Source organism: Crinia signifera, chromosome 11, assembly GCF_055691185.1.
Source record: "Crinia signifera chromosome 11, ASM5569118v1, whole genome shotgun sequence".
In the NCBI taxonomy this organism is placed as follows: Eukaryota; Metazoa; Chordata; class Amphibia; order Anura; family Myobatrachidae; genus Crinia; species Crinia signifera.
This window is the reverse complement of record NC_139227.1, coordinates 91059506-91087119: the sequence shown is the minus strand read 5'-3', so window position 1 is coordinate 91087119 and position 27614 is coordinate 91059506. Positions and strand designations below refer to the sequence as shown.

Here is a 27614-nt window from a genome sequence, read left to right as displayed (position 1 = left end):
GGGAAGCAGTTATCAGGGTGGAGGCGAGACTACAGTCGTCGGCCGATCGTAGAGGGGGTATGTATGGAGAGGAGGTTGGAGATATATGGAGAAATTAAATTAGAGATCGCCCTGTATGCGAGTGTGAGGTGTTTGAAGAGGATTCTAAAGGGGAATGGGAGCCAGCCAGGGCAAATTTTGTTAAAGGAGAGTGGCAGGAGTGGAGTGGCGGGAGAGTCAAGGACAGATGGGAGGAGCCAGTGGGGAAAACATTGCAGTGGTGGAGCAGTGAGAAGACTAGTGAGTAGATGATAAGTTTAGTTGCACTCTGGGAGAGAAAAGGCCTGATTGAGCAATGTTGCGTAACTGGAACCGACAAGAATGGGCCATTAAAAAAAATGCACTCAGGAGGGGGAAGGTGCCCAAGGGATAAAGAAAAACAGAACTCACTGACTTATAGGAGTAATGAGATCCTAGTGTATAAAGCAGATAGGAAGACACTGAGCGTAATCTAGAAAAGCCTCTCCATTACTAACCAGGATTTGCCGGTTTCTGACTTATTGGTACATTTAGTGATCACAAGATCCACAAATGATGCAATTTTCTTGTTCCTTTAAAGCCACATTTGGTTTTCCCACAGTAGGTGGTGGGGCACCACCAGAATCTGGAAGCAAGGAGCCAATTTCAATCTAGAATATCGTGCCCTTTTTCTGAAGTTATACACTTAAAAGATGCAACCTCTTTGCTAAAAAGGCAGATCTCTGGAAGCAAGCCCATCTGATTTGCTCATGACGCTCGAAAGGATGTCTTCACATACTGGTCCAGAGTGTAGAATTCCTGGCTGAGATGCAGAAGGCCTGCTGAGGCTATCCAGCCCGACTCATTTCCAACTGTACAGGACACCTCAATGGAAGATTTAGCTATTGTGTAAATGCGGATAATTATTTTCTCACGAGGGAATGCACAAGCCAGAACCTGATCTTAAAGCAATAATTCAAAAACCCCCATAAATATATTAGATGCGTTGGGATGTATAGATGAAATGGCTGGCACTACTGATATTTCTTACCAAGATGTATTGCCCTGAACTACTGCACCTTCTTTTGGTTGGAGTGTCCAAGTGGTGATCCAACCCCTAAAACACAGTACATGGCCAGAAAAAAATTCGGTACTCTTTACCTAGCACGGCGCCCGCGATTACAATCGCGGGCGTCGGGGGTAAAAAATCGCGGGTAAATCAAAAACGGGTGCGACGCCCGCGATTTTCCCATAGGGATCAATGTTAAAAGTCAGATTGGTCGCGATTTTAGCGTTAATTGGCTCAATGCCCGCGATTTTTACATAGGAAACAATGTTAAATGGGCCACAGAGCCCTAATAGTCCCCCTGAAGTGTGAAATGGCCCCCACAATTTTTAACGCCACCCCACGATCAACGTGAACCCGAAGTGTGGCGAGCACAGCGAGCCCGCGAGGGGGCGGCGGTACGCGTCCTCCGACCTTTTCATACCCCCACTATCCACGTCGGCGTGGAGTTGAGAATAGAATAGTGTGGCGAGCGCAGCGAGCCCGAAGCGTGGCGAGCGCAGCGAGCCCCGCGAGGGGACGCGGATACCTTCACAGTTATACGCGTCCCCTCACGGGCTTCACAGGTGTCCGTGGCGACGCGGACACCTGTGAAGCCCGCGAGGGGACGCGTTTACCTGTGAAGGTATCCGCGTCCGCTCGCTGCGCTCGCCACACTATTCTATTCTCAACTCCACGCCGACGTGGATAGTGGGGGTATGTAAAGGTCGGAGGACGCGTACCGCTGCGCTTCGGGTTCACGTTGATCGTGGGGTGGCGTTAAAAATTGTGGGGGCCATTTCACACTTCAGGGGGACTATTAGGGCTCTGTGGCCCATTTAACATTGATTCCTATGTAAAAATCGCGACCAATCTGATTTTTAACATTGGTCCCTATGGGAAATCGCGGCCATCGCATCGCACCCGTTTTTTAGTCCATGCGATGGTCGCGATGGGCGCCGTGCTAGGTAAAGAGTACCAAAAATTCTAATATTCATGACAAACCACTACAAGGTGGTATCAACTTTGCTGCCAGGCATTCATTGCACAGATGCTGCCCCCCTTTTTTTTTTTTTTAATCTAGGAGCCAGGATGAAAGTGTAGAAGCCCGACATAAATGATGCTTACCTAAATACCAGTTGCTATGGGTTTCATGCTCAATACCAGGGGTTGCATGCTCGTTGCCACAGGGAATTACCCCTCCTCCTCCCCACTGTTACCATGTGCGGCAACTGCCAGGCAGAGAGATGGACATTTCCAAACGTGGTGTCTCACGAGCCTATCAGAGCTCACGGTCTATCAGAATCAGGAGCTACCATTGCCGCACCTGATTGGCTTGAGTTTTGAAATAGCCGTGGACATGCTCCGATACAGATGGGTGGCTCGTCCACTGGCCTGCCCAGCTGCTGCCATTACCCCAAAAGTGCACCACTATGCCCAGCCAGGGGAATGCTTGGCAGTAGGGTGCACCTTGCAAATCTGGCCGCCATTGCCATCTGACCTCCAGGATTTGTCAAGCGCTGTAATAGGAGACAATGAAGCTAAAGTCCTTTTAGGAGATTAACTATTCATTTAGCAACATTAAATGTTATAGAACAAAAATGGCCATTTTTGCCTTTCTAAGACCCATGTGGCGACATATGCTCCAAGTGGTTCTTATCTACCATCAATTTCTATGAGACCCTGAAGCAGTCGTTCTAGTACGTACACTGTCCAATCCACTTCTCTGCAACGCACCACACCTTTCGGTATGTACAATTGATTGGTGCACTAGTTTATGTAGGTCAGGGGTTCTCAACGCAGGAGCTGTAATCAATGTATACATCAGCACTCTTGATTAAAGCAATTAAATTTGACTAATCACGCACACTAGCACTTCTACTGTACAAGAGTAGTCACCAATGTAAGTTTAATAGGTACTTATCAGGCAGTTAATTGCACTAAAAACATGAATACAGTGGAAGAAACATTTATACATTACCACTGATACAAACATAAATATAACCCTCCCCCCCACCAGCACTTTATACTAAGCAGAGGCTCTAAGAATCCTTAAAGAACCTTTATTAATTTTTATAAAAAAGGATACATCCCTACCATACAAATATATAAGAGAGCCAGTTCACGTAAAATTAGACAGTCATACATAGGTTAGAGGGCTGCGTGCAATATAGTCTGGGACATGGGCCAGCAAGTTCCCCAGCTCAGAATTTCTTCATGCCGTAACCCACAGTAAGATGCTGTCTGTTGCTGTTTAGTGGGGGCGAGTGCCACACTGCAGAGCTAGTGCGTTTGTAGAAGCGGGGCTTGCTCTTATTAAACATATCCTCCAGCTTTGGACTATCGATGGAGCCAAACAGCCTGTCCAGATCTACAGGGTGGTAATACTGCTGGCGCACAGCTTGGTCTAGTTGGCTTCCTGCAAAATAGAAACAAAATATATATTTTTTAAAAATATATAAAATAAAATGCTGCAACACTGAACTCTCCACTGAACAATTCTAATGGTAAAACACTTACCGGACGCCCAAGCTGGGATAGGCTTGCGAGGTTTGCCTTCATCATCAGTTGAGTCATCACTGTTCAAGTCCATGCCGTAGTCATCTGAATTAGTCTTGGCAGTGTAAGGTTTACAGCTCTTTGGAGTCAGGTCATAGGATTCACAGGCTGGGGAGTTCTGGGGGAAGAGAGCACAGAAGAGTTATTATTTTGGTAAGATGTGATGTGTGCTACATGGACACGAGTTTCAGATTGCACAGAGATTTGCATTGAAAAAGCAATGCATTTATCCAGCTCTGGAATAGGAATCAGATGTTACATAAAAACACAATATACAAGCTCTTACTAGATCGGCCAGGCACATGTAGTGATGCGTGTTTGTATGGGCAATCTGTGCTGACCAGTGCTCTCTGGTGAGAATACTGGCTATTTTACTACATGTAGTCAAGATCTAGTCAGATGATTGAGGTGCGCAGGGAAATACACTGAGGGATCAGTGCTTATTTTCTAAGCAATATAGAAAATTGCTTAGAAAATGGGCTAAAACTGCCTGTGTGTATGCCCCTTTAGAGGTAAGCATCACCATCTCACAGTACTGAGGTCTTTTGCTCAATGCCCATCTGTGCTGCTTTTGCATATTCGCTATGCTTGTGTGGATTTCCTCTGGGTTCAGCATTTCCCAAACCACATCGACCCCCAATGGTACATGTTATCCAGATCTCCAGGAGGACAGGTGTATTAATTTCTGGCAGTCACAAAAAATATATATATAAAAAAATATAACAGTTGTGCTAATTATTGCACTTATAATACATGTACACAGTTAGGGGTCCCCTAGTACATGTTCGGGAAACACTGCTCTAGGTCCTCCAGTTCTCACACAATCCACATTCATAGTACGTGGCATATTATGTTACCAATGCATTGGCAAAACGCAAACAAAATATTTTGTTATTCAAACTAATGATCTCAAAAGCAATACACCTCTAAGTAAGCAGTGGTTATCGGTTTTGATACAGAGAATGTGAATATACAGTATATGACTTAGTGAACAAAGTCTTTATTTCAGGTTCTACTGTGAAGTTAGAGAGCCCAGGGGATGCTGGCAACCACCGTCTTACCCGGATATCTACAGTCACATTCAGCACTGGGGCATTGGTGGCAGCAGCCATTTTCTCCTGCTCCTCGCGCAATCTCTGTGCCTGTTCTTTTAGTTTCTTGGCCTCCAACTCTCGCTGCAGTTTTTCCTGACGCTCCTGTTCCAGCCTCTCCTACAATTCCAAGGACAATTTGTGTTTAAGCATTTATAGTCCTCATCACTACACCAAGTACTAGGGCTTGTGCAAGCGTACCAATATAAAGCTATTCTAGGAATGGACAGTGCATGGAATTACGCACCCTTTTTTTACGCTCTTCTGCCTCTTTGCGCTGCTGTTCCTTCTCTAGTGCTGCTCGCTCGAGTTCTCTCTGCATCAGAAGAGCCTTTTCTCGGTCTACGCGATCCCTTTCCCTGTAAAAGATCCATAAATAAATGCAACGCAATTGCTCGGCATGTAAGGCAACTTGTACGTTCTGTATTAACGGCCAGACATTTGTAAGATCAGTTCCCCACCTTTGTAATTTGAGCCGCTCCTGCTCTTTTTCTGCTGCCAGTTGCAGCTCCCGCTGCCTTTCGCGTTCCTGTTCGGCTTGTCGCATCTCAACCAGATTCTTCGCCTCGGCAAACTTTCTCTGCCTTTCCTGCTCCTCCTCTTCCCGCCTTTTCTGGATGAGAAGATCTTGTTGCCTGCGTTCCTCTTCCACCTAGCGAGAAGTGTAGAACACAAGAACATTACATCTGCTATATAAAATAAGGGTCCATTTAGGTTACAAGCATAAAGCACAAAACAGACCACCAAGTGGTGTCCTCAACTGTACATATATTTAAACAGAAAAGTCAAACACACACTTTGGTTCTATTACGCTATACACACACACACACACACACACACACACACACACACCTGTTTTGCTTTGAGTTTCCGAGCCTCCTCCTCTTGCTGCTTCCTAATCTCTATTTCCTCCTGCTTTTTAGCAGTGATTTTCTTTTTCGCTTTCTCCTCAGCTATTCGGTCTTCTCGCACCTGTAACAAAGTTATTACAACTTGCGATGTACAGTAAGACACCCAATACAGTTCATAATCAAACACTAACGTTTCAGATAGTGCAAACAATATAAAACATCTGTGCAGTGTCAGAGCTATGAGAGAGATTTTGTACTGCCATCACTATTGGAATGCAGACTCTGAATAATGATTCAGCTGAACTTTTAATGATACTGTTTATTTATTAATCATACAGCATTGTATCAATGTGCCTGAGCAACAAAACATACAGGACAGGCAGTATTAAAACAGAGTGTTGAACGTGTTTGGTTTTTTCTTATCCCTCTAGAGGACACTGCTAAACTGTGGGTTTAGAGGAGATGCTAAGGAAGGCACTTGAATAATAAACTGGTCCAGTGCGGTTGGAGTACGACTCAGTTGGTTTACTACTAACCAAGCTAAAATTGATAACAGTCAACAAGAACCACAAAAACGCAGTGTCCCCCAGATGGATTACAAGAAATGTAAGGAGGGTACCTAAATCATTTTTCAAATCGGTGGGCGGTTTTTAGTCCCAGCCACTATTTCCACCGGCGGAAATACAGTCAGTCGCCTATTCAATGAAGCAGTTTCCGACAAAACAGATCTGACTTTAACACGTCGGATCCGTTTTGCTGGAAACTGCAGCGGTTTTTGGTCAATCCTCAGACTTTGACACTGTACTTTGAATACCAACAGTTGAGTTGCAGTCAAGGGTAGCTAAAACGGCCTGGGACGCTGGTATTGTTAATAAGAGAAGGGTGAGGGTAAACTATACAGATGTTATAGCCCCCAGTCTGCACATACACCGGAGAAATAAAGCAAAAAACTACAATTATACAAAATATCTATCATGTAAGAGGAAAAGGCTTTTTGTATTTGTACACACTACGGGTGGTTGTTATAGCACAGATCAGGAACACCTCAGGGACCCTTACCTTCTCAGTCTTCTCATCTATTTGTGCATATTTCTGCTCCATTTTTTTCTTTTTCTCTTCCTCCATCTGTTCCACTCGCTCACGCGCCTGTAACACCTTACGCAATCGTTCTTCCCTCCGCCTAAAAAGGACAAGTGTGAGCAGTGAGAAATAAGTCTAATGTCCATAAGGCTCACAGAATCCTACTGCAGCTATGATCTGTAAACAGCAGCCTAGCAATTCTACAAACTGCTTAACCTTCACATAAGACAAGTCGGGGACGACATTATTACTGTAGGGTTACTCACAGCTTAAGTTCCTCCTGTTTTCGTTTCTTTCCCTCTTCTATCTTTTGCTTGCGCTGAAGCTCAGCCTCTTCCTTCTTGCGTAGAGACTCAAGACGCTGCCGCTCCTTCTCCTAGGAAAGCATAACCAGAAGCATAATGAAAGCACCGAAACAGCAACCGGTCCGATGAGATCTCAGATCAGCCACACCAAGTAAGAGTGACCAGCACCCTAAAGAGACCACTCAAACACCAGTGACACCTTCAAAAACTTGGAGTTTACTTACTTCAGTCTGGTTTTACCCAAGGGAAAAAAACAAAATGAAGAGTGTAAGAAAAAAAGTTTCTGAACAAATGCTTTCCATAAATACTAAATAAAAAGCAGTGGTAACAGGGTGCTTGGCTACGTTAAGAAACTCTTTACACACATTCAACGGCAATCTGAGTTCTCTGATCAATTTCATCTGTGTGTGTGGGTATAACAGCGGGTCCGATGCAAGTTGCTCCGCTGCAGAAGCAATCTCTCGGATTCCTTCTGAGCCAGGCTGGCTTGGTTAGTATTGCGTGAGATATAGCGCATGCGACCCTGCCACCCGGGAAGGCACAGGGTGGCAGAAGGGAGCACTGCGTGCAACTACTCCAAGGGGAGAAGTTAACCCTGCAGACCCGAATCTTTATGTTAACCCTGCAGACCCGAATCTGCTTCCTCTCCAAAAGGGGACAAATTCTCTGGCACAATCCTACACCGCTTACTTCCATCAGGGCTAATGGCAGCACCCTGCTTGTGTATAGGTTGCTTATGTATGTCTCCCTCTGTGCCTCCGCACTGTCAAACCCTTATCCATGCCTGCCGGTAATCCTGCAGATATGGGAGGATCTACAAAGCCACAAAGTGCTCCTATTGTGTTTAAGAACAGGCAAATAGTGAGGTTTGCCGACTAAAGTGAGGTTTGCCGACTAAAGTAGTAGTTTATTAGCTTTCGTACAAGCTCTTCTCTCCCACAGTGTGCTAGGATACCAGACAGCTGCTATCACAGGGGCAGATAACCAACATTTCCCATCTTCAGGCTGCCACAGGCCACACAACATATAGAAGCAGCACTCTGAGCTTCCTCACCCACTCTGAAAGTCTGAGCTCTACTTGCTGGGGGCACGGAGCTCAAACTTTGCATGAAGTTATTTTTCAAAGTGCCCAAGATACTCCTATAGTCCATGGGCCCAGCACTGCTAATTTATATAGGAGAAAAGTCGGTACTCATAAAAGGTTTTCTTTTGTTACAGTTATGAATGATCTGTAGGAATTACTTTCCAAGTCTTTAGAAGCCCAAGACCTATGAATGCTGAAATAGAGTAAGCCCTCTATTAAATGTACGTTTCTAAGGGGGTTATTCTGGGTTATTCGTTCGGATGCAAATTTGCATCCTTGCGAGTGAACCAGAACCCACCCTGTGAATGGTGGTACACCGGCTCACCATTTGCATGGTATGAGATTGGATGATTTACATATACATCCATTCGCATGCCTGCCTTCGGGACCCACGTTCCCAGGTGATTACCATGGGAACAACCAGCGTTCCCAGGTGCGAGTACCCCGGTCATCTCCTCTGCTGACCAACAATCTTCTGCACACATCACTCGCATTAAGTTGGCCCTTATCGGTCAAAAATACACATAAGAGCTGTAACTGGCCAATATCACCAAGCAACATCGGAACAGGATGGCCACCGGTATCCCCCTTATCGGGCAGGACTTCCACGTACCTTTGGATCGGCTTTCAAAGGGGTGTTGCGTTTTATAAAAGATTTCACCATCAGACTCTTCCCAATGGATCCGGGAGTCATCATCAGCAGCTGATTCTTCTGCACTGTATGCAGAAAGCTCCTCATATGGGGTGGAGGTTTTACAACCTGGGGGACGAGATACATGCACTTAAGACTGGGCCCAACACGTACAATAGCAGTGTGCTTCAATCAGGCTGGGAGCTTACTTTGCTGGGAGGACATGGTGGAGATGGAGTCTTCTTTCTGGGAGGAGAGTTCATGTCATCGCTGAGACGTTCATCATCAGACAGATCATCCACAGCTCGCTTATAACTCTTCCGCCTGTAAAGAATTGGATTAGGCCTTAAACGCAATATAAAAACCACAACCAAGCTAGTCTACCACAGCGCATGTTTATAACTTCTCACGAGAGGGAACAGAACATAAAAGCTCTGTGGTGAAGACATACATGAAATCGTTTTACTACAGATTGTGAACATTCCCCCAAGCAGAGGACACTTGCTGAGAAAATCTGCAACATCTACTTCATAACATGTTCTTGCAGTTTCTTTCACTTTCCTTATAAGCTGTGTCCCAACAGAAGAAGTTCTTGAACTAGCACATAAAGCAGCTTTTAATTCTATAGCTGGCCATACATTAGGCGATAGAAATGCAGTTTGGACAAATGCATCCAAATCGGATGCATTTGACAGCAGGTCCGATGGGCGGCCCCATGCACATCGAAGCAGAGCCTGAGAGTCGCACTGGCTGCGGAGGCAATCTGCTGGATCACAAACCGAGCAGGGCGGGCTTGGATGGGATATAATGTATGCAAAAGAACCGCATACAATAGATCACCTGCGAAGGTCCCAAGTGGCTCAAGGAGGGGGTAAGTAGAAGACATCATTTACAAACTCTTCCAGATCTGGCATCACACAGTAAACATTAACTATATTCCAGTGTGCAGATACAGATGGAGCCGGGCTCCCTCTTGCTGGCGAATCGCCAGACTGTCTCCGCTGGCGATCCGCCAGCAGCGAGGCGCTCCATCTGACTGAGACGAGAGGCAGTGGAGACCCCGGGTGACCGCCGGCAAGCTGTCGGGGACGGCGCCGTCGGAAGGGGACGCGCGCATCTCGTGCGCGCGTCCCCTTTCGCAGTTACAGATGGTGGCTGACGGGGGATGGCGGCTGGCGATTCTGCTGCCATCCCTGCAAAGACCAGCCTGGCTCCATATATCTACAAGATGAAGCACTCTGACTTTGCCAATGAACCGTAAGGAAATATTTTAGATTTACAAAATAGGACTTTCCATGTTTAGAGCTGCAGTACAAGTAAGACCTTTACCTGATTGTCTGATCATCATATGTCTCTGCACCAGTTTCTGTAAATACAGAATAAAATGGTAACAGTCAGAAGGAATTACTGCAAACAAGGATTAAAAGTAAAAGCCGTTTGCTAAGCAAGCAAAGTGCATTGTAAACAATATTGACATTTTGGGTGTAACGACAACATGCAGAATGTAGACACCATCTCATGTTCAGCATGCCCAAGTGTTCACAATGTAGACTAAGGACGTACGGACATCCACAATTTTGATGCTGAACTAATTTGCTACCTATTCAATTGCAGCGGTTTGACGCTACTGAAGGCATTTTTCGCTCATACCTTTTTTTTTTTTGCTTGAGCGAGAAGGCATGGGCTAAAAAAGGCTTCAATAGCACCAAAGAACCAAGCATGGATTGGCGGCTAATTCGCAGATCCAGGTGTATTGCCACTGCCATCTTTGCCTAGGCAAACAAATTGGGGCTTTATTTGAACAGGGCGACCCCCCATTTACCTTTACCTTGGCCCTTATTGAACACACCGCTAAGGGGTGATTTAAAGGACGTTCTTAAAAGGGAAAAGTTGCCAAGTGTTGGGTACACACCATACAAAAAGCTGCACCTGAGCACATAAAGCTTTAGTAAATTTAACACTAAGGGTGAAATTAGGATGAGAAATTCAGAAAGTGAGAGATTTGGTAAGAAATCTCCAGTTTTTTTAAAGTGCCAATCATTTACACTGCAAAATCAAACTGGTTTTGCAGTGTAAATGATTGGCACTTTAAAAAAACTGGAGGAGATTTCTTACCAAATCTCTCACTTTCTAAATCTTTTATCCTAATAAATTTCCCCCTAAGCCTTTGTTATATCGACATGTTTACGGGCCTTATTTAAAAGGATATCGTATAACGCAAGACTTTGCAAGTCCAGACAACAGAAAGGAATAGCATCCTCTGGTCAAGGCACGCCAGCTTGTGTAGCTCAGGATATTCCCAACTGGACGTTACCCAGAAATTCCGTAGGACATAGTCCGACGGTGTGGAGTAATATGGGAAGTACATGTTACACAGCCTTGTGTTACCCATGTGTGAAGGTTGAGAACAACCTTGCTTCTGGCAACTTTGGTTTATGGCAATAGCTGAGTGAGCCTAAATTAGACTCATTCCAAAACATCTGTGCCAACACAGCCAGGCAACACCCAGACTGTTGTATTGCTAGACAAGGATGGTCCTAAATCACCCACTCAGACAGTATTATGAAAGTAATACAGGGGAACTGGAAAACAGAAAGCTAGAAGACTGCCTCCAGTATATGACAAGATCTTCTTAAAGCAGAAGAAGGATGACCCAAATGTAAGCTGCATATCCAGACGTAAAGCACCAACTCAGATACATTCCCATTATCCTCACCAGTGTCTAATGTCGATGACTGCCGGGTCCCCATCCTTTGTGGCTGGCCAGAGTCTGGTAAGTTGCTAATTGCAATCTTCTTAAAACCACGTGTTCGAAGAGAGGCTAGAGCCTGGAGGAGTGAATAGCAAATATACAATCCTGCATTTGTAAGGCAAGAAATGCTTTCTGAAGGGTTTAATACACATTCATGCAATACAATCATAGGTGCTGACTGAAGCACTGCAGATGGATAGAGGTGTGCAAAGCATTATTACAATATTCGTACTCATGCACTAAGCAGGTAATATATTACTAAAGTAGTGCTCACGCTAGGCTGTTTTAGTGGGGTGCTGCACCCTGCCCTATTTTTATAGGGCAAAATGCACCATGCCCATCTAGCAGCGCCCAGCTAGTATAGCCCGCTGTCTGTTCCCATGGGGAAGCCCATCACCGGCAGCCCAGGCCCGCCCACAATGGTGACGCCAGCGAGCCCGGTCCGCCCCCTTTATGCTGCCCCCGTGCAGCACCGCCCTGCCCAGTTCCTAGAAGGAACACTAGAAAGTTTCATGTAGTTTGGAAAGAAGTTATGTAAGCAAATTTAACAAATAGGAGTCATCCAGTGTTGCACCCCACCCTCACCGTTACCAGGTATTAAGCAGCATCTTACCGTCTCAGCAAGTTCAGCATCTTCTGGTCTGCAGCAGAATAAATCAAATCAATGGTTACAGCAAATCTCCATCTTAACACCCGCCCCCCACCCCCTTCCCATGTATACATGAACTATTAAGAAGATTTTGCTTTCCTCACCTAACAATGACCTCATCCACAGCTTCAGAGCTCTGGTCTGCAAGGGAGGGGAGAAAAGAATATATAGAATAAACCCTTCAAGTACACGCAATATTTCATACACCATATAAGTTAATGACAGGGAACAATTAGACAAGCATAGGCCACACGAGCAGAACCCCTTACAGTATATGCAGAACACTTCAATGGTGGCTGTCTCAGCTGAAAGATCTTAACCCTATTTAACTATTTTAATGCAACTAAATGACTGATTTTAAGTATGGTAATATAAATACAGTTGTGACCGGAAGCTCGGTCACCTGCTTATCAAGACACCGGGACAGATCAGAGAGAAATGTAAAGCAAAAGAGTGATTAAGGGGGATATTCAATCTTCAGGTCACGGCAGGCGAGCTTGCTCGCCCGTCGTGACCCAGTCCCGTTCTCGGTCAGCTCGACCGAGAACACGCAGGCGGGATTCAATGTCCCGCCTGCCGGGAAGCGAAAAGGGGGCGTGGCCACGAGTTGCGGCCGGAAAGTGACGAGCTGCAGTCGGCAGCTCGTCACTTCCCGGCTGTTCTCGGCAGAACGAGCCCGACAGCTAGAGCTGTCGGGCTCGTTCTGCCAGGAAACCCTGTTCAATGCTGTCGGGGAAGACAGCATTGAATAGGGCCCGTCGAGCATCTCCCCCATGGGAGATGCTCGACGGCGATTGCATACCCCCCTTAGGGTTTCTGAAACCATTATTAGTGATGCAGAAGTACGAAGCAGGCTAAACGGAAAAAAAAAAAGGTTTCTAAGTGTGACACATGGACCCTATTAAATCCATCTACAGGTTTGAATAGAATGTTGTAAAGCCCAAGGAGATCTGTTGAATGCATGGAGATTGTACACACTTCCCTCCATGCTTTAAGCATGAGCCACCAGTAGAACAGACCCCCCCCTTAAAAAATTAAGCCTTTCTCCAAGCCTCCAGCACAATGGAGACAGATTGTTTCCCTGAAAGCAAGGAAGTCCCACATCCGCACGGTTAGGAAGTTGCTCTAGTCTATTCACAGTAGAACAGTTCCTAAAGCTCCCCAGTCGCAGCTGATCCCCCCTTGAGCTACCAGGCAGCAGGATCGCTTTTCACTAGATTTGCCCCACCCGTCAGTCAAATAAGACAAGTGAACTTGTCCTGGACCACCAACTCGGGGCACCCCTGCACAGTACCCCAAGGTGCCTAGGCACAGAGGGGTAGATGTATGAAGCAGTGATGAGGGATAAGTGAGCCAGAGGAGAATTGGCCCATGGTAAACATCAGCTGCTCTTCAGAATTTTATATTATGCAAATTATAGAGGTAAAGCCCTGTACACACAGGCTGATTTAAGCCATTATCTCCGGCTAAATTGTCGCTGAGCGACCATATCGCCGGTTTGTTTTTCTGTGTTGTGAGATAATTCTCTAGGAGCGCGCTCCCGCAGGGGGGGGATGGGGGAAGCGAGAGAGACCCAAACGGAGCAGGGAGTTAGAAGCAGCGGCGAAGGGGGGAGAGGTTAGGGATGGGAAGGGAGCAGCAGCAGATGGGAATCCTTCTGCCGCTGACCTCCTGCTCAGCTCCAGGGGAAGCCGCTGGTCCTGCGACCATTAGGGAGTGCACACGGGAGCATGCAGCTGGCAATTTATCGCCAGCAGCACTCCAAATCACTGGCAATATGAATATCAGCCAATATCGCCCCCGTGTGTACACACCTTAAGATGTAAGAGAAAATAAATTAAGTGCCTTCTAAACTGAGGACTGACCAATCCATTTAGAGGCTTTAGTTCAATCCCAGCATGTACACCTAACCTAGTACATACATGCTTGAGAATACATCTGCAAAGCCCTAAAATGATTCTGCAACATAACTCAGCACTTTACGCCATAGAGCAGTGGTTCCCAAATTTTTTTTTTTTTAATCAAGGCGCCCTATAGTACCAGAATTGTATTTTTGGCACTCACTATGCCAAAAGGTTCTTTTGGAGAAAAGAAGAAAAAAAAAAATTAAATAAAAACTGAATACATACATATTTTATCTTTAGCTTAATTATGTAGGGATTGACAAGATTTGCTTCTGTTTGTCTACATTTTGTGATTGTAATTGGCACCAATCTGAGGCGTGAATAGAAGCACATGGCATCTACGCAAACTAAATAGAGCACTTGGGGGGTTGCCCTGCAGCTATGTAGGTGCTGGGCACACCCCAATCAATGACAGGTACACACTCCCATCAGCGAGGTGGAGGAGCTTGACCAACCCTATTAGGGACAGTCCAGATCATGACCCCTCCGTTTTCATGTGCCTCAACTCCTGCTCACGGGAATACTACATAAAAGGCAGGGACGGCAAAAGATTCTCTAGTGCCTGTAAAGCGCTACATCACATTGACCTTATGCACACAAAGAACATACAATGCTTAGAAGTCACTTACAGCTCCTGTAACTAGAAGATGAAGAGGTCTCTGTAGCTTTCTTCTTGGACACAGACCGACGAATGGACTTGCGCACGGCTTCTCGGGTCATGGTTTCACGCTTGGTAGCAAGAGAGTACTGATTAGCCAAAGAGGAGCGACAGTTGACCGACTTTCGTCCAACTATGCTACGACGCACAGATCGGCGGTCAGACCGTGACCCTGTGGGAGTCAGGCTGTGATTTGATAATTCCAGTGCCAACACTTTGGCTGCTTCTGCAACAGGCTGGGGAGTTTCATGGGTCAGATCGACCGCCTCTTCATCCACACCTGCTTTCTTAGGAGTGGAGCAATCTGCAATCTTTAACTTAGCTGCTGTGCGATCATTTTTTGAAGGTGTGACAGGGGCAGGTTGTTCTGTAGCAGTCACCGCTGCAGGAGCAACGGGAACAGGTGGAGCACTCGTACTTGCTGGGACTGGTGGACTCGCTTGGACTGGTTGGTTAGTCTTTTGCTCGACAGAACCCAAAGCGAGCAGCTCTGCGACTTGTATCTCTGCACTGTGGCGGTCTTCAGCACTGATCTTCACCTGTGGAACGCGATCGTAGCTCGAAGTTAGTTCTGGCAGTAGTTTCTCTGCTGCGGGCATACAGGATATGCTAGCTTGTACCCTCGCCCGAGTCACTCTCTTAGGTTGCACAGTCTCCTCTGGAATGGATGTATCAAGTGGTTTGTTCACTTGTCTAGTTGACAATCTGCGTACAGATGTACTCCAGCTGACGCTGCTTCGTCTGGATAACCTGCAGAAAACGGTGTTCAATTTAAGAGAACGTTTTCTTCAAGGAAAAAACAGAATGATTGCTATATGATTTGTTTTTTGTTTTTATGTTGTGCGATCGTAGGCTTTATAAGCTTTTAAAATATAAGCAGGCAAATAACTGAATAGACTTGGCCTGGCTCAGATTTGCAAATGCAAAACAGCAAGCAACTGGGCAAAGCTATGAAGCTCTGCAGGTGGGGCAGATGTAACATGTGAGATATATTAAATGGGATGTGTTCAAACTGAAATCTAAATTGCAGTATAAGGATAAAAACGGTCTAATATCTCTGAGGTACATTAAGAAGCAGAAAGTATTTACCCTGCATAGAAACAATTAAAGTGCATTTGGGCAGCACAGATGGTGTAATGGTTAGCATTACTGCCTCACAGCACTGAGAGCCATGGTCCCAACTTTGGAGAGAGTGTATATTCTCCCCGAGCTTGCTTGGGTTTCCTCCCACATTCCAAAAATATACTGGTAGGTTTAATTGGCTGCCAACAAAATTAACCCTAGAATAAATGTGTTCATATACATGTGGTAGGGAACATAGATTGTAAGCTCCACTGGGGCAGGGACTGATGTGAATGCTGCTGAATATGTGTGCGCTATAGAAGAAACTGTTAATAAATAAATAAAATTGAGCCCCATGCATTACAACATGGTGTGTTCCAGACACAAAAGAAGTTTCTTTTGAACAGAAGATCTACTTCCAGAAGCCGGCCAATACCCTTTTCAGACAGAGGTGGACCCGGGATATTACAGGTCTTGTCTGTGTTTACCTGGGACCAGGCTAAGAGTGAAAGGGTACAATCTGCGATTGCTGCCCCAGCTTCACGCGATAACCAGGTTTTCCTGGTATGGACTCAGGTCACTGGTATTCTAAACAGCGCGACTCAGAGTTTAAACAGAGGTCGTACTGTAAAAAGCCGACGGGCTGTTCTGGGCCGACACTAGTTCGTTGTGTAACGTGTTGCCCCGGGAAACAACAGGGTCCAAGGGGTAAAGTGAAAGAGTCAGAGTTGGAAAAAGCTTAAAAGCTGCTGATCTGCTCACCTGCGCCCACTGGGGTCTCTGTTTTCATCTGTCACAATTGATACACGCTTCTTTCGCCGTCTCTTCTGAGACGGGGTCTTTGGCATCAGCTCTGGCTCAGCACTAAAGTCACTGTTGGCAAATATAGAAAAAAAAAACAATGTAATCATTTTGAAGCACACATACTGCTGGATACACTTCCATCAGCTTCGCCCCATACAGAAATAGATTAGCTTTGAGAGGTGCATCAATGTACGCAATCCACTAATCACCCTCTGAAAGACCACCATACATTTCTGTTCTCTGGACAAACAGAAAGTTGGTATATGAAAAGCAAAAAGTAACATGACTGAAGCAACAATGTGCATCACTCACAGGTCCGCAGACTAGACTATATATATTAACGCTATAGCATGCATACAGTCTTGTGCACAAAGTATATAGTTATTGCGTGCTTCTGCGGGTTGTTTGCTATGTCCACAATCATCTTAACATGACCAAATGCTGACTCCTCAAATACTCCATATTCTGAGCAGGGGCCATGTGATTTCACTGAACAATATCAGCCAGCGTGTATATACTATATCATTTGCCTGGGATCTCTGCCAATATTGTTAACAATATCGTCAGTGGAGCAAATCTTATAGTGTGTGTCATGATTAAATGCCATTCTGATGCCAGAATGGGCCTAACTGTAAATAATATATGTCATGGTTAAGTGACCTGCATGTAGCCTGTGAGTGGGAATGTTGTGTTGGCCTGGATATTTCATCAGCTGCCTCAGCCAATCAGAGGGCCGTCCAGCTATTCAAGTCATCTGCTGCCTCCGCTGAGTCCCGCCGCCTGAAAGCTCCACCGCTCCGGTCCCCAGCTCCCGCTAAGGTAACGCCTCCTGCTCCTCGTCCGCCACCTCCGGTCCCCATCCCTGCCCCGCTGCCGCAGCTGATTGCATTCCAGCAATTGCATGTGGTTAAAAACCACATGCGATTGCTCATGCAATTCGATAAATATTATGTGCAGCTCATATTATTTATCGATGCGACATTCAACGGCATGCCTGCGCATCGTGTCGAATGTCAGCTTAAAAATGCATGCATTTATCTGCCAGATGTGGCCGAAATGGAATCATAGCATGCAATATCTGACATATGTATGGGCAGCATTACACAAACCAGATGCCCCTCAACTAGCTATGTGTCAGTTTTGTTTGTTGAGAGCTAATTGATCCGATGCGCGTCCCCGCTGGTCGTTTTGCAGATCCTACCTGCTGCAGTCAGGATTTTAAAAAGATCCCTTCAACTGGGTATAGATAGTGATTGGATCGTGCGACCATCGTATGATTGTCTCACAATCGTTCTGGTGTGTACCCTACATAAGCATCATGTTTAACAATGAACCTAGTTAAGATAAGAGCTGCTTAGATCAGATTTAGCCTTGCCCTCAAATTCATACATTCTTCCTTTAGCTCTTCTAAATGTAATAATGATCCTATATTTGAAATGTGAACCGTCTCATTCATATTGCTCATCAGTAGAGACAGGATTATATGCAACAAAAAAAAAAGCTTGAAATATGCATAAAAAGTGTTAAAATATGCTACATTAAATTAAAAAAAAAAGTACATTAACTTATTTATTTAAAAATCAGCATACAATTATTTGCAAATAAACCTCAAAAATAGGCCCACAGCATCTGCAGATGTCTAGTACACAGGATTTGTTTTCTTCCTGGCTGCTACAGCAGACTGCAGCGTCCAAAGCTCTTCTTGCATCAACTACACGGACCCTCGTCTCCAGCACCGATGGATCAAATGTCAGCATAGCGTGTGAGGGCGGCGCAGTGGAAGACTTCCTCGATGTGCCGCACCTTACAGCATTTCCTCCGCGCCGCGTGAGGTCACAACCCTTCTGCCCGCCTCCTCTGCTGCAGAAGTCTGTCTCTTGATGTAAAGTCCCAGACCAGGGGCAGGCAAAGGTTCAGGAGCTTCGTAATGGCATCCGCCCGACTGACTTTCATCAACATGGATTGGCAGCCTAGGGCAGTGTATATTCAAGGTTCCCCACACTGCGCACATATTGCCCCAGCCTGCACACTCTACCACTACCTGGCCAGCAGCAGCAGAGCAAAGCAGTGCTGTGACTCATGGGTGGAAGAGGGCGGGGCCTAAAATATGCACCATCACTAGATTTTAGGTAAAATATGCAATAACCAGTGAGAATGGGCAAAATATGCAAATGCATATGCAAATATATATAATCCTGTCTCTACTTATCAGTTCTCAAACAGATTCCCTGGCTCTAGCCTTGACTATGAAACATCAGGAATTGTCAGAGAGAGATATAGAGAGATATTTTATATAAAAAAGGGTACTTATGTAATATCTGGGCGCCCGATTTTTTCATCGCATCGAATATAGTGGCATACAATTCATGCAATGCGATTTTTCATTGTAAAGACCCGATTTTTAATTGTATAGTCACCCATGGGTGATTTCATACCCCCACTATCCAACTATGCATGGAGTTGACTTTATATGAAGCGTGGCGAGCGCAGCAGAATACATGTAAAGTAATCAACGTCCCATCGCGGGGCTTGGTGCGCTCGCCACGCTTTGGGCTCGGTGGCTCGCCACACTATATAAAATCAACTCCGTGAGTAGTTGGATAGTGAGGGTATGAAATCACCCATGGTTGACTATATGATTAAAAAATCTGGTTTTTACAATGAAAAATCGCATTGCATGCCTTTAGTGCAGGGCTGAGCAACACCGGCCCTCCAGATGTTGATGATCTACACATCCCAGCATGCCTTGCATCAGTTTCAGCATGGCCACATAGCAAAACTAATGCAAAGCATCCTGGGATGTGTAGTTCATTAACATCTGGGGGGCCGGTGTTGCCCAGCACTGCTTTAGTGGCATGCAATGGAAAAAAATAAATAAAAAATCGGGCGTCCAGATAATACATGAGTACCTAAAAAAGTGCAGTCCCCTGTGGTCATCAACTGAATCGACCTGTTATATTATACAATAGTATGAATAGCTGTATCATCAAGACACAGACTGACAAACTTGCTTTAATAGTTTAAAAAAAAAAATCATCTAAGCTTTGATGCAAGCTTGAACATTGTCCTGACTGTGAAATTTCCACCCTCTGTATGGGTCTGTGGTCTTACTGGCAGTGAACTCACATTAAAGTTCTAATCTCGCATACACAAAAAGGTTTCTTTTACCACTCTCCCTGTATGGAGTTAGCGCTCCCCTCAGATAGCAGATACTGACATATGACAGGCACTCAACTTACTTGAGATTTCTGTCACGCTTTCACTCAAAGGTTTCTTTATCAGTGATGAAACAGCCAGAAGTACACAAAGGTAGACTCTTTATTCCGCACACTCCAGGACATAAAGGTCGGCAAACAGATGGTGATGGTGATGACAATAGGAGGGAAGGGAGAATACAGCGGGTAGATGAAGTAGGTAAGGACGGCTCCAAGCTCCAAGCTGGTCGGCGCGGCGTGCTGCAGACACGATGAGCCCGGCGTTCACTAGTAAGTGCTTGTGAGCGCTGGCGTCCGTCCACCGGAGCTCCCGCTGGTACGTCTGTCTTCTCCTTTAACCCTCAGCGGCAGGTAGATCAACGCGTTTCGGATAATGACACTTATCCTTTTTCAAGATCTTGAAAAAGGATAAGTGTCATTATCCGAAACGCGTTGATCTACCTGCCGCTGAGGGTTAAAGGAGAAGACAGACGTACCAGCGGGAGCTCCGGTGGACGGACGCCAGCGCTCACAAGCACTTACTAGTGAACGCCGGGCTCATCGTGTCTGCAGCACGCCGCGCCGACCAGCTTGGAGCCGTCCTTACCTACTTCATCTACCCGCTGTATTCTCCCTTCCCTCCTATTGTCATCACCATCACCATCTGTTTGCCGACCTTTATGTCCTGGAGTGTGCGGAATAAAGAGTCTACCTTTGTGTACTTCTGGCTGTTTCATCACTGATAAAGAAACCTTTGAGTGAAAGCGTGACAGAAATCTCAAGTAAGTTGAGTGCCTGTCATATGTCAGTATCTGCTATCTGCTATCTGAGGGGAGCGCTAACTCCATACAGGGAGAGTGGTAAAAGAAACCTTTTTGTGTATGCGAGATTAGAACTTTAATGTGAGTTCACTGCCAGTAAGACCACAGACCCATACAGAGGGTGGAAATTTCACTAAACTTTCCCTGATAGAGTTTATTTTCCATCAGGCACCAAGCGCTGGTTACCTTTATCTATGTCTATTAATCTGTATTACTGAAGTGTGGCGATTCTTCTTCCAAAGTGATACCAGCTGCTATCGTCTGGCGCAAGGATTAGGACTATTCCATTTTTCTAGTATTGTCCTGACTGTGCTTTGTCAGTACACGCAGCTGAACTCACCTGCTAAACATCTTCCTAGCAGCTTCTTCAATCTCCAGGAGCCATATCATGTGCTTGCTGTCCAGAAGCCGCACAAAGTCTTCAGTCTTGCGGGCACAGACCTGCAGCAGCTGGGACACGCTCTCCGGATCACTCATGGTGGCGCCTACAGACATAATAAGATTGCTTTTTATGCGTATCAAACATTTATAGGCAAACCTTTGAGATCAGCAACGAAATAGACTAACTGGCATTGATTCAAATGAAGACTGGTAATTTACAAGCTTATAGCAGACATGTTGTTACAAGGCTGGAAGAAACCTATAAAACTAACATCTCATAAATGAAAATTATATATATACAATTTTTTCAGAGAAGATTACATCAGGGCTAGTAGGATACCCCCCAATGTTATTTTTACAGTATTAAAAGTACTTGGTTTTGGACTGAGCAATCTTATAGCCATGATACTGTCATGTGTAAATACTGGTCACACATGGTCAGATAAAATGAATGTCGCATATTTAAAGCCCCTGTTGCTTGGTGTCTACCTGCGTATGGGAGATTTGCCATTTGGTGGCAAACAGAGCTGTCCACCAGCAATAGCTATCTCACCTATGGCATATAGATCTCATACCATTAGGGCTATTTCACACACTCCGGCTCCTGCCGGCCGGCGAAATCCCGCATGGCCAAAAGCCATGTGTCCTTTCCCACGGGACAGCCACGGCCCGGCCGGTTGCAGCCGGATCCCACCACTGATGCACAGCTTCCTGGCCGTACGAGTTTCCGCTGCCCGGCAGGAGCCAGTGTGTCCCTTAGTGTACACAGCCTCAGGTACAGGCTTCCAAGACCCCCTCTGTGAGCAGTTACTGCTGCAGTGGTCCATACATATTTCTATATTGCATAAACTGTCAGTGAGGGCATTTAAGCCTATATTACAGATGCATGCTGTGAGCTAGATGACAATGCTCCATGTACACAGATTAATACTATAGAGCTACCATTTTCAGACTGACAGATTACAGATTTGTATCAGCTAATAAAGACATTGAGCAACATTGTTGCCAGCATTTCAGAAAAGAGCCTGCAGTGTGGAAATCTCACTGGGCTTGATCTATGTGCTGTGATATTTAGGATAGGACTCAGCACCCCCATCCACCAGTGCAGCGGTTCTCAAACTGTGGGTCCTGGCCTTATCAGCATGGGATTGCGACACCATGCTGCTGACCATCAGGCTGAGGACTTCTCTAGTCTCAGCCAGTGATTCAAGGAGTTTGAAAAATCTGTTGAATTGTCTGTTATTTTAGACTCCTCCCATCATTTTGTGGCTTCACAATGCTGCCATGTATGTGCTGTCCGCTGAATTCCCATGTGATGTGATGGGTTATGGTATATTAGACTTCTCCCATCATTGTGTGCCATGTATGTGCTGCCTGCTGACTACACATGTTATGTGATGACCTTCTGCAGTAACTTGCTGGGGTCCTATAATTATTTATATGGTCTGATGGGGTCCCAGAGCAAAGTAGTATGAGGACCCCCCTGCACTAGTGCGATACAGTATTTTTTTTTTTAATGAGATTGCAACACTTTTATGTGACGGTTTGATGCACAGGTGCTTTTCATGCGAGTGAGATGCATGGGAGCACACCTGGCATCACCGCAGCCTGTTAGCCCTGCTAGGATGGCATGAGCTACATTGTATGCAAAAGAACCGCATACAATGTATCCAATGTGATCCTGTCCACCGGGAACTGCCGGGGTAGATTGCGGTGTGCTGCACTAGTGGATGGGGGCCTTCAGAGTCAGATGAAAAGTTATTTGGTTAATAGTACAAAACACGCACTGGAATCCCGCCAAGCATTTTGAACCACTTAACCCATATGTAATCTGTATCTGTGCGATTGATAAAACAAATATATGACTGCATGCGATCCTGCCAGCCGGGACCGGGGGAAATAGACTGCGACTTCTCCCTTGAAAGAAGTTGCAGTAAAGCAGGGCTCGACAAATCCCGGGCACCAGGTAGCCAGGGCGACCAGAATTTCCTGCCTGGCAACCAGATTCTGAGGATATAGCATGCAGCAGCAGTATGTCCCACCTCCTGCCTCAGCAGATAGCACAAGTCTCTCACATCCTCTCTGCGCCCCCCCTCCCCGCATAGCGGTGTTCAGCAGAGCTTTCAGCAGCAGGAAGCCGCGGGTTTCAGCGTGGCTCCAGACGCCCTGCTGCAGCAGTCATCCTGCTCAATGTAAGTAAATACTGTGCGGTGGCTGGCTATTTTCCCTGTCGCGGCTGCTATTGTTACTCCCACCCTGCCGCGGATAACAGTGTGACCCCCCCCCCCCCCGCGACTGCCGCAATTCCCCGCATAGGCTAGAAACTTCTGAGTAGTGTGAAGCTGCACGGATGTCAGCCCTGCTCCAGCCATATGTGGTGTAAGTAATACCTTACACTGCTTCCCTGCCTTGGCTGCTATTGTTACCCCCTTTCTGCAGATATAACCCACACCCTCAACCCGTCTCCCGCGGATAACAGTGTATAGCCAACCCCCTTCCACGGATAATAGTGTAAACACCCCCCCCCTCCCCCAAAAAGCCTACAAACTTCGGAGCAGCGGATGTCAGCGCTGCTCCCGCCGCCCTCCTGCTGAATGTAAAGGTGCTCATACACGGTGCGATGATCGCACCCATTAAGGGCAGGATCGCAACGCATGCATTTTGCATTCAATGCGATCAGAAGGCAGTGCAGTACATACTTATTGTACTGTGCGATCAGATGCCCACGGGAGCACGCATCACACAGTGCAAACGCACCATGTATGGGCACCTTAAGTGTAAAGGTCCCCACTCCCATGCGCATCGCACAGTACAAAAAGTATGTGCTGCATGCAGATTGCATCACACACAAAACACATGTGTTGCGATGTGATCCACCCGATATCGCAGCGTGTATGGGGACCTTAATACTTTACAATTTTAAATCCGCTCCCCTACCACGGATAGGGGTGTGACCCCCGCATATCTTGGAGATCCGGACACCCTGCTTTAAGTAGAGTACACTTTGTACTCAGTCATTTTTATTGTTTGGGACTATTTAGTTTTTCTGCCCCTTACATTTTTGTCAGAGATCCTAGATTTAAAAAAAATATATATAAAAATTGTTAAGCCATGCAGCAAAGGATGGGGACCTTTGTAAAAGGGTACCATCTCATGAATAGACATTTAAACAAAAGCCACAACCATTCATAATATAAATATTTTGTATGGCTACCAAAGGGAAATAGAATCTATCCCTAAATCAATACCGCACTCTCAGAAATAAAAGTTAAGGGGCATACGCCCCCTATTTCTTAGTGACATAACTAGATCACTAATGCTGGCCACACATCAGACCAGCTTTCCTCTAACCATCCAACTAGTTGCTTGGATGGAATAAAAATATGGTACTGAACGAGAGCAAATGACAATCGGAAATGTGCTCACAAACCCAGGAAAATGGACAAAAACATTCAGTCAAATTGTTTAAATCAAACAGGTTCAACAACAGTACCGTGTCTGATTGACAGTTTTTGTCCTTTTCCAGATTTTGGGAACAAATTTCTGAAGTAAATATTTAATTTGCTCCCATCCAGTGCCAGATTTTTATTCCATCCAATTAACTAGTTGGATGGTTGGAGGAGAGTTGGTTTGATGTGTGGCCAGCATTAGAAATGGAGCACAAATCGTTCAGTGTGTATAGCCCCTGGTGACGGCAATGTGCGGTCCTGCGTATTGCTCTCGCCCACAGGGAAAGACCGTGCTTGCACTGCATTTCCTGCTAGATCGCAGGGCTATAAACAATAGACAAAGCCTCTCTGCACAGATCGCTCAGTAAAAAGCAGAATGGTTTCCTTCACAATCTTATAGGCCCTACACACATAGCGATGTGTGTAAGGTGACCTAGCTATGCTAGGTCAGGCACTGCTGCACCACTGTCGCTCAGCACACAGCGCTGAAAGCCCAAACAGAGCGAGCTGCCTGCACCAGTGGAGAACACTGGCGACCAGCTAGATTGATGGACACTGCCCATCAATCTCAACCAGTGGCGCATTTTGCTGTCGCTATGGCCCCTACACACCGATATAGAGGCTTTTTTCACTTATGAAAATGCCTTCATATTGACATGTGTGTAGGCCCCATTATCCACGGTGAAGATAGAACAGTCACATCAGGGGGAGGGGTGATTTTTTATTTGTGACAGAAGTCACTTGGGAGAAAGTTTACAGCCAGTCTGTAATAAAAGGTGAACAGGCCGCACTATATAGTGATGCTGTAATCTCAGTCTTCACAGTGACTGCTGTCACATGCATTGCCCCAGATAGGGAGGCACTTTACTATCTTCACAGTGCCTAAAGTTGCTGCCGGAACCCAGTCTGTGTCAAACCATTCCAAACTCAATCCTTTATTTAAAAACATTAACCTAAGGCTCCCAAAACATCTGCAGTCAAAAAAAAAAAAAAATTTGATTAAAGGATTCCCTAATCCAGCAATCTGCACCATACAGTACATTACAGCGATTTGCAACCAACGCAGATCTACCAATCCCCATCTGCTGATTATCACCATACACTAGAAATCTGCAGTCCTAACTGGAATCCAACATTTTGGAAAAACTGATTTAACAATCGCAAATAAATATTTGATCTGAACCTGTAATCCAAAAACATCACAGTTACACAATCCATAACAAACTGCCTCAATTGGTTGTTGGTGTATGGGGGCCTTACATGGAACCAGCAAATTCCACTGCATAACTGGGGCGAGAGAACAAACAAATATGGGAAAAACCCAACAGTAACTTAACCCATAATTGTATTGGACCCATATATCACCAAAATACACCCCAGCCACTAGCAACTCATGACAGCAATGTATAGGGAAGCAGCAGCCACAGAAACTGCTGTTGTGAGTGCAACCTGACCAGGCAGCTGCAAACAAGCGTGAGCACACTTGTGGCTGGCACGGTGCTTCCTGCAGCTGCCCTGTCTCCAGCAGTAGCAACACTGCGTCCAGTGCAGACATTACTGTACATAGAAAGCACACATACAAGCCCCGGGCGATCATTAGACTACAGTGATTGACGCATTCCGGCCCATCACCTACTGAGACTATACCAGTGACGCAACCCCCGGGAGGCCCCCACCCCCAGGACAGACGCAAACACACATTAGATCTCCAGCACACATCTGCCGGGCAGCAGCAGCCTCTCCGTCCTCAACACCGTAAGGTCTGACCACTGGCTGCCAAGAACCCAGTTCTCACCTACACCGGGGCCGGTTTCCCGACTCCTCACGTCCCTGTCGATGTTGCAGTCTCCCCGGCACTGGAGGTCCGTCCGCTCCCGCTCAAACCGTTCAAATAGTTCAAATCGTAACGGCCGCTGCCAGGCGCAATGACATCAGAGGGAGGGGCCTGGACTATAGAGAGGACGTGTCAGAGGCTAGAACGGACACCTGGAGGACCGGAGCCCGGAAAATACAGAACAATACAAAGAAGCAGTGGCTGCTGCGTGGGTGGGTGGAACTGAACTAGCTACTACCGTGGGGGGACACATGTGTCATGTTTACACACTGTATACTAGTCACCATGGAGAATATTTACTAAAGTTTTTAAAACAGGCAATTTATGATGTTGCCAATAGCAACCTATCAGATTCTATCATATTCTAGAATTCAATATAGATATACTGGCAGATGCATAATTAGTTTAGTGATATCATTCGAGTGTTCGCACTATATATATATATATATATATATATATATATATATATATATATATACATACAGTGCTATTTTTCAGCAGGAACTCAGTTCCTGAACCTCTAATTAAATATGACATCATCAGGAACTAAAAATGTACTTTCTATAAGATAAGTTTTATTTTAAAGTCACCTGTGAGTACCTTTGTTTCTATATACAATATATACATCTATCTCTCCCTCCCTCTCTTTATTATATATATTATTTATCATTTAATTGATCTGCCCCCAGACCTGGAGTTCCTGGACCTATTTTTACAGAAAAATAGTACTGTGTGTGTATATATATATATATATATATATATATATACATATACATACATACACTGCTCAAAAAAATAAACACAATGTAACTCCTAGTAATACTGCTTTCACATTGCAGAAATGGGTAATGACACGGTATTCTTAAATGGGACTTTAAAACGGGTCTGAGCCTTGAGACCTTTCACATTGCAGGTGAAAACCGTTTTAAAAATCATTTAATACCATTCAAAATTCAACCCGTTTAACCCCCAAGGGACACGTTTCAAGCCATTGAAATAGAGCCATTCACACTGCCTAAAAAACGGCTTTAAAACGTGTAGGACTCTGCTTTTTAACCGTGTTGAAATACCGGTTATCTTTAACCGGTAAATCAACTTTGGCACTTTCACATTGCAGCCTTTAAAGTTTTAAAATGGGAAAAAAACGGCAATATACCGTTTTAAAAGTGCAATGTGAAAGGGGTATAATTCACACTTCTGTGAAATCAAACTGTCCACTTTGGAAGCAACACTGATTGACAATAAATTTTGCAATTAGTTGTGCTAATGCAAAAGTAGACAACAGGTGGAAATTATAGGCAATTAGCAAGACCCCCCCCCAATAAAGGAGGTGTTATGCAGTGGTGACCACAGACCACTTCTCAGCTCCTTTGCTTTCTGGCTCATGTTTTGGTCACTTTTGAAAGCTGGCGGTGCTTTCACTCTAGTGGTAGCATGAGACGGAGTCTATAACCCACACAAGT

At 45.5% G+C, this 27614-nt stretch overlaps 1 protein-coding gene across 1 annotated transcript; it reads right to left on the bottom strand.

Annotated features, from left to right (window-relative positions):
• Positions 1 to 2926: 2926 nt before the first annotated feature.
• INCENP (inner centromere protein) lies at positions 2927 to 26294 on the bottom strand. The gene is made up of 18 exons (XM_083165740.1): positions 26113 to 26294; positions 20828 to 20972; positions 16431 to 16541; positions 14578 to 15356; positions 12149 to 12185; positions 12009 to 12036; positions 11360 to 11471; positions 9973 to 10009; positions 8853 to 8967; positions 8626 to 8772; positions 6890 to 6999; positions 6603 to 6723; positions 5545 to 5664; positions 5154 to 5344; positions 4940 to 5051; positions 4663 to 4812; positions 3563 to 3719; positions 2927 to 3461 (listed from the first exon to the last, which is right to left on the bottom strand). Exons 2-18 carry the CDS (start codon positions 20962 to 20964, stop codon positions 3247 to 3249), a joined length of 2679 nt encoding a protein of 892 aa, XP_083021866.1. The 5' UTR covers positions 20965 to 20972; positions 26113 to 26294; the 3' UTR covers positions 2927 to 3246.
• Positions 26295 to 27614: the final 1320 nt, after the last annotated feature.

Bases quoted from the DNA above. Each gene is read 5' to 3' on its own strand.
- INCENP (XM_083165740.1), bottom strand. From the start codon at position 20,964: ATGAGTGATCCGGAGAGCGTGTCCCAGCTGCTGCAGGTCTGTGCCCGC. The intron at 15,357-16,430 runs GTGAGCAGATCA...CGTTTTCTGCAG, and splicing joins AGAGACCCCAGTGGGCGCAG to GTTATCCAGACGAAGCAGCG. The intron at 10,010-11,359 runs GTGAGGATAATG...CTGTATTTACAG, and splicing joins GTCATCGACATTAGACACTG to AAACTGGTGCAGAGACATAT.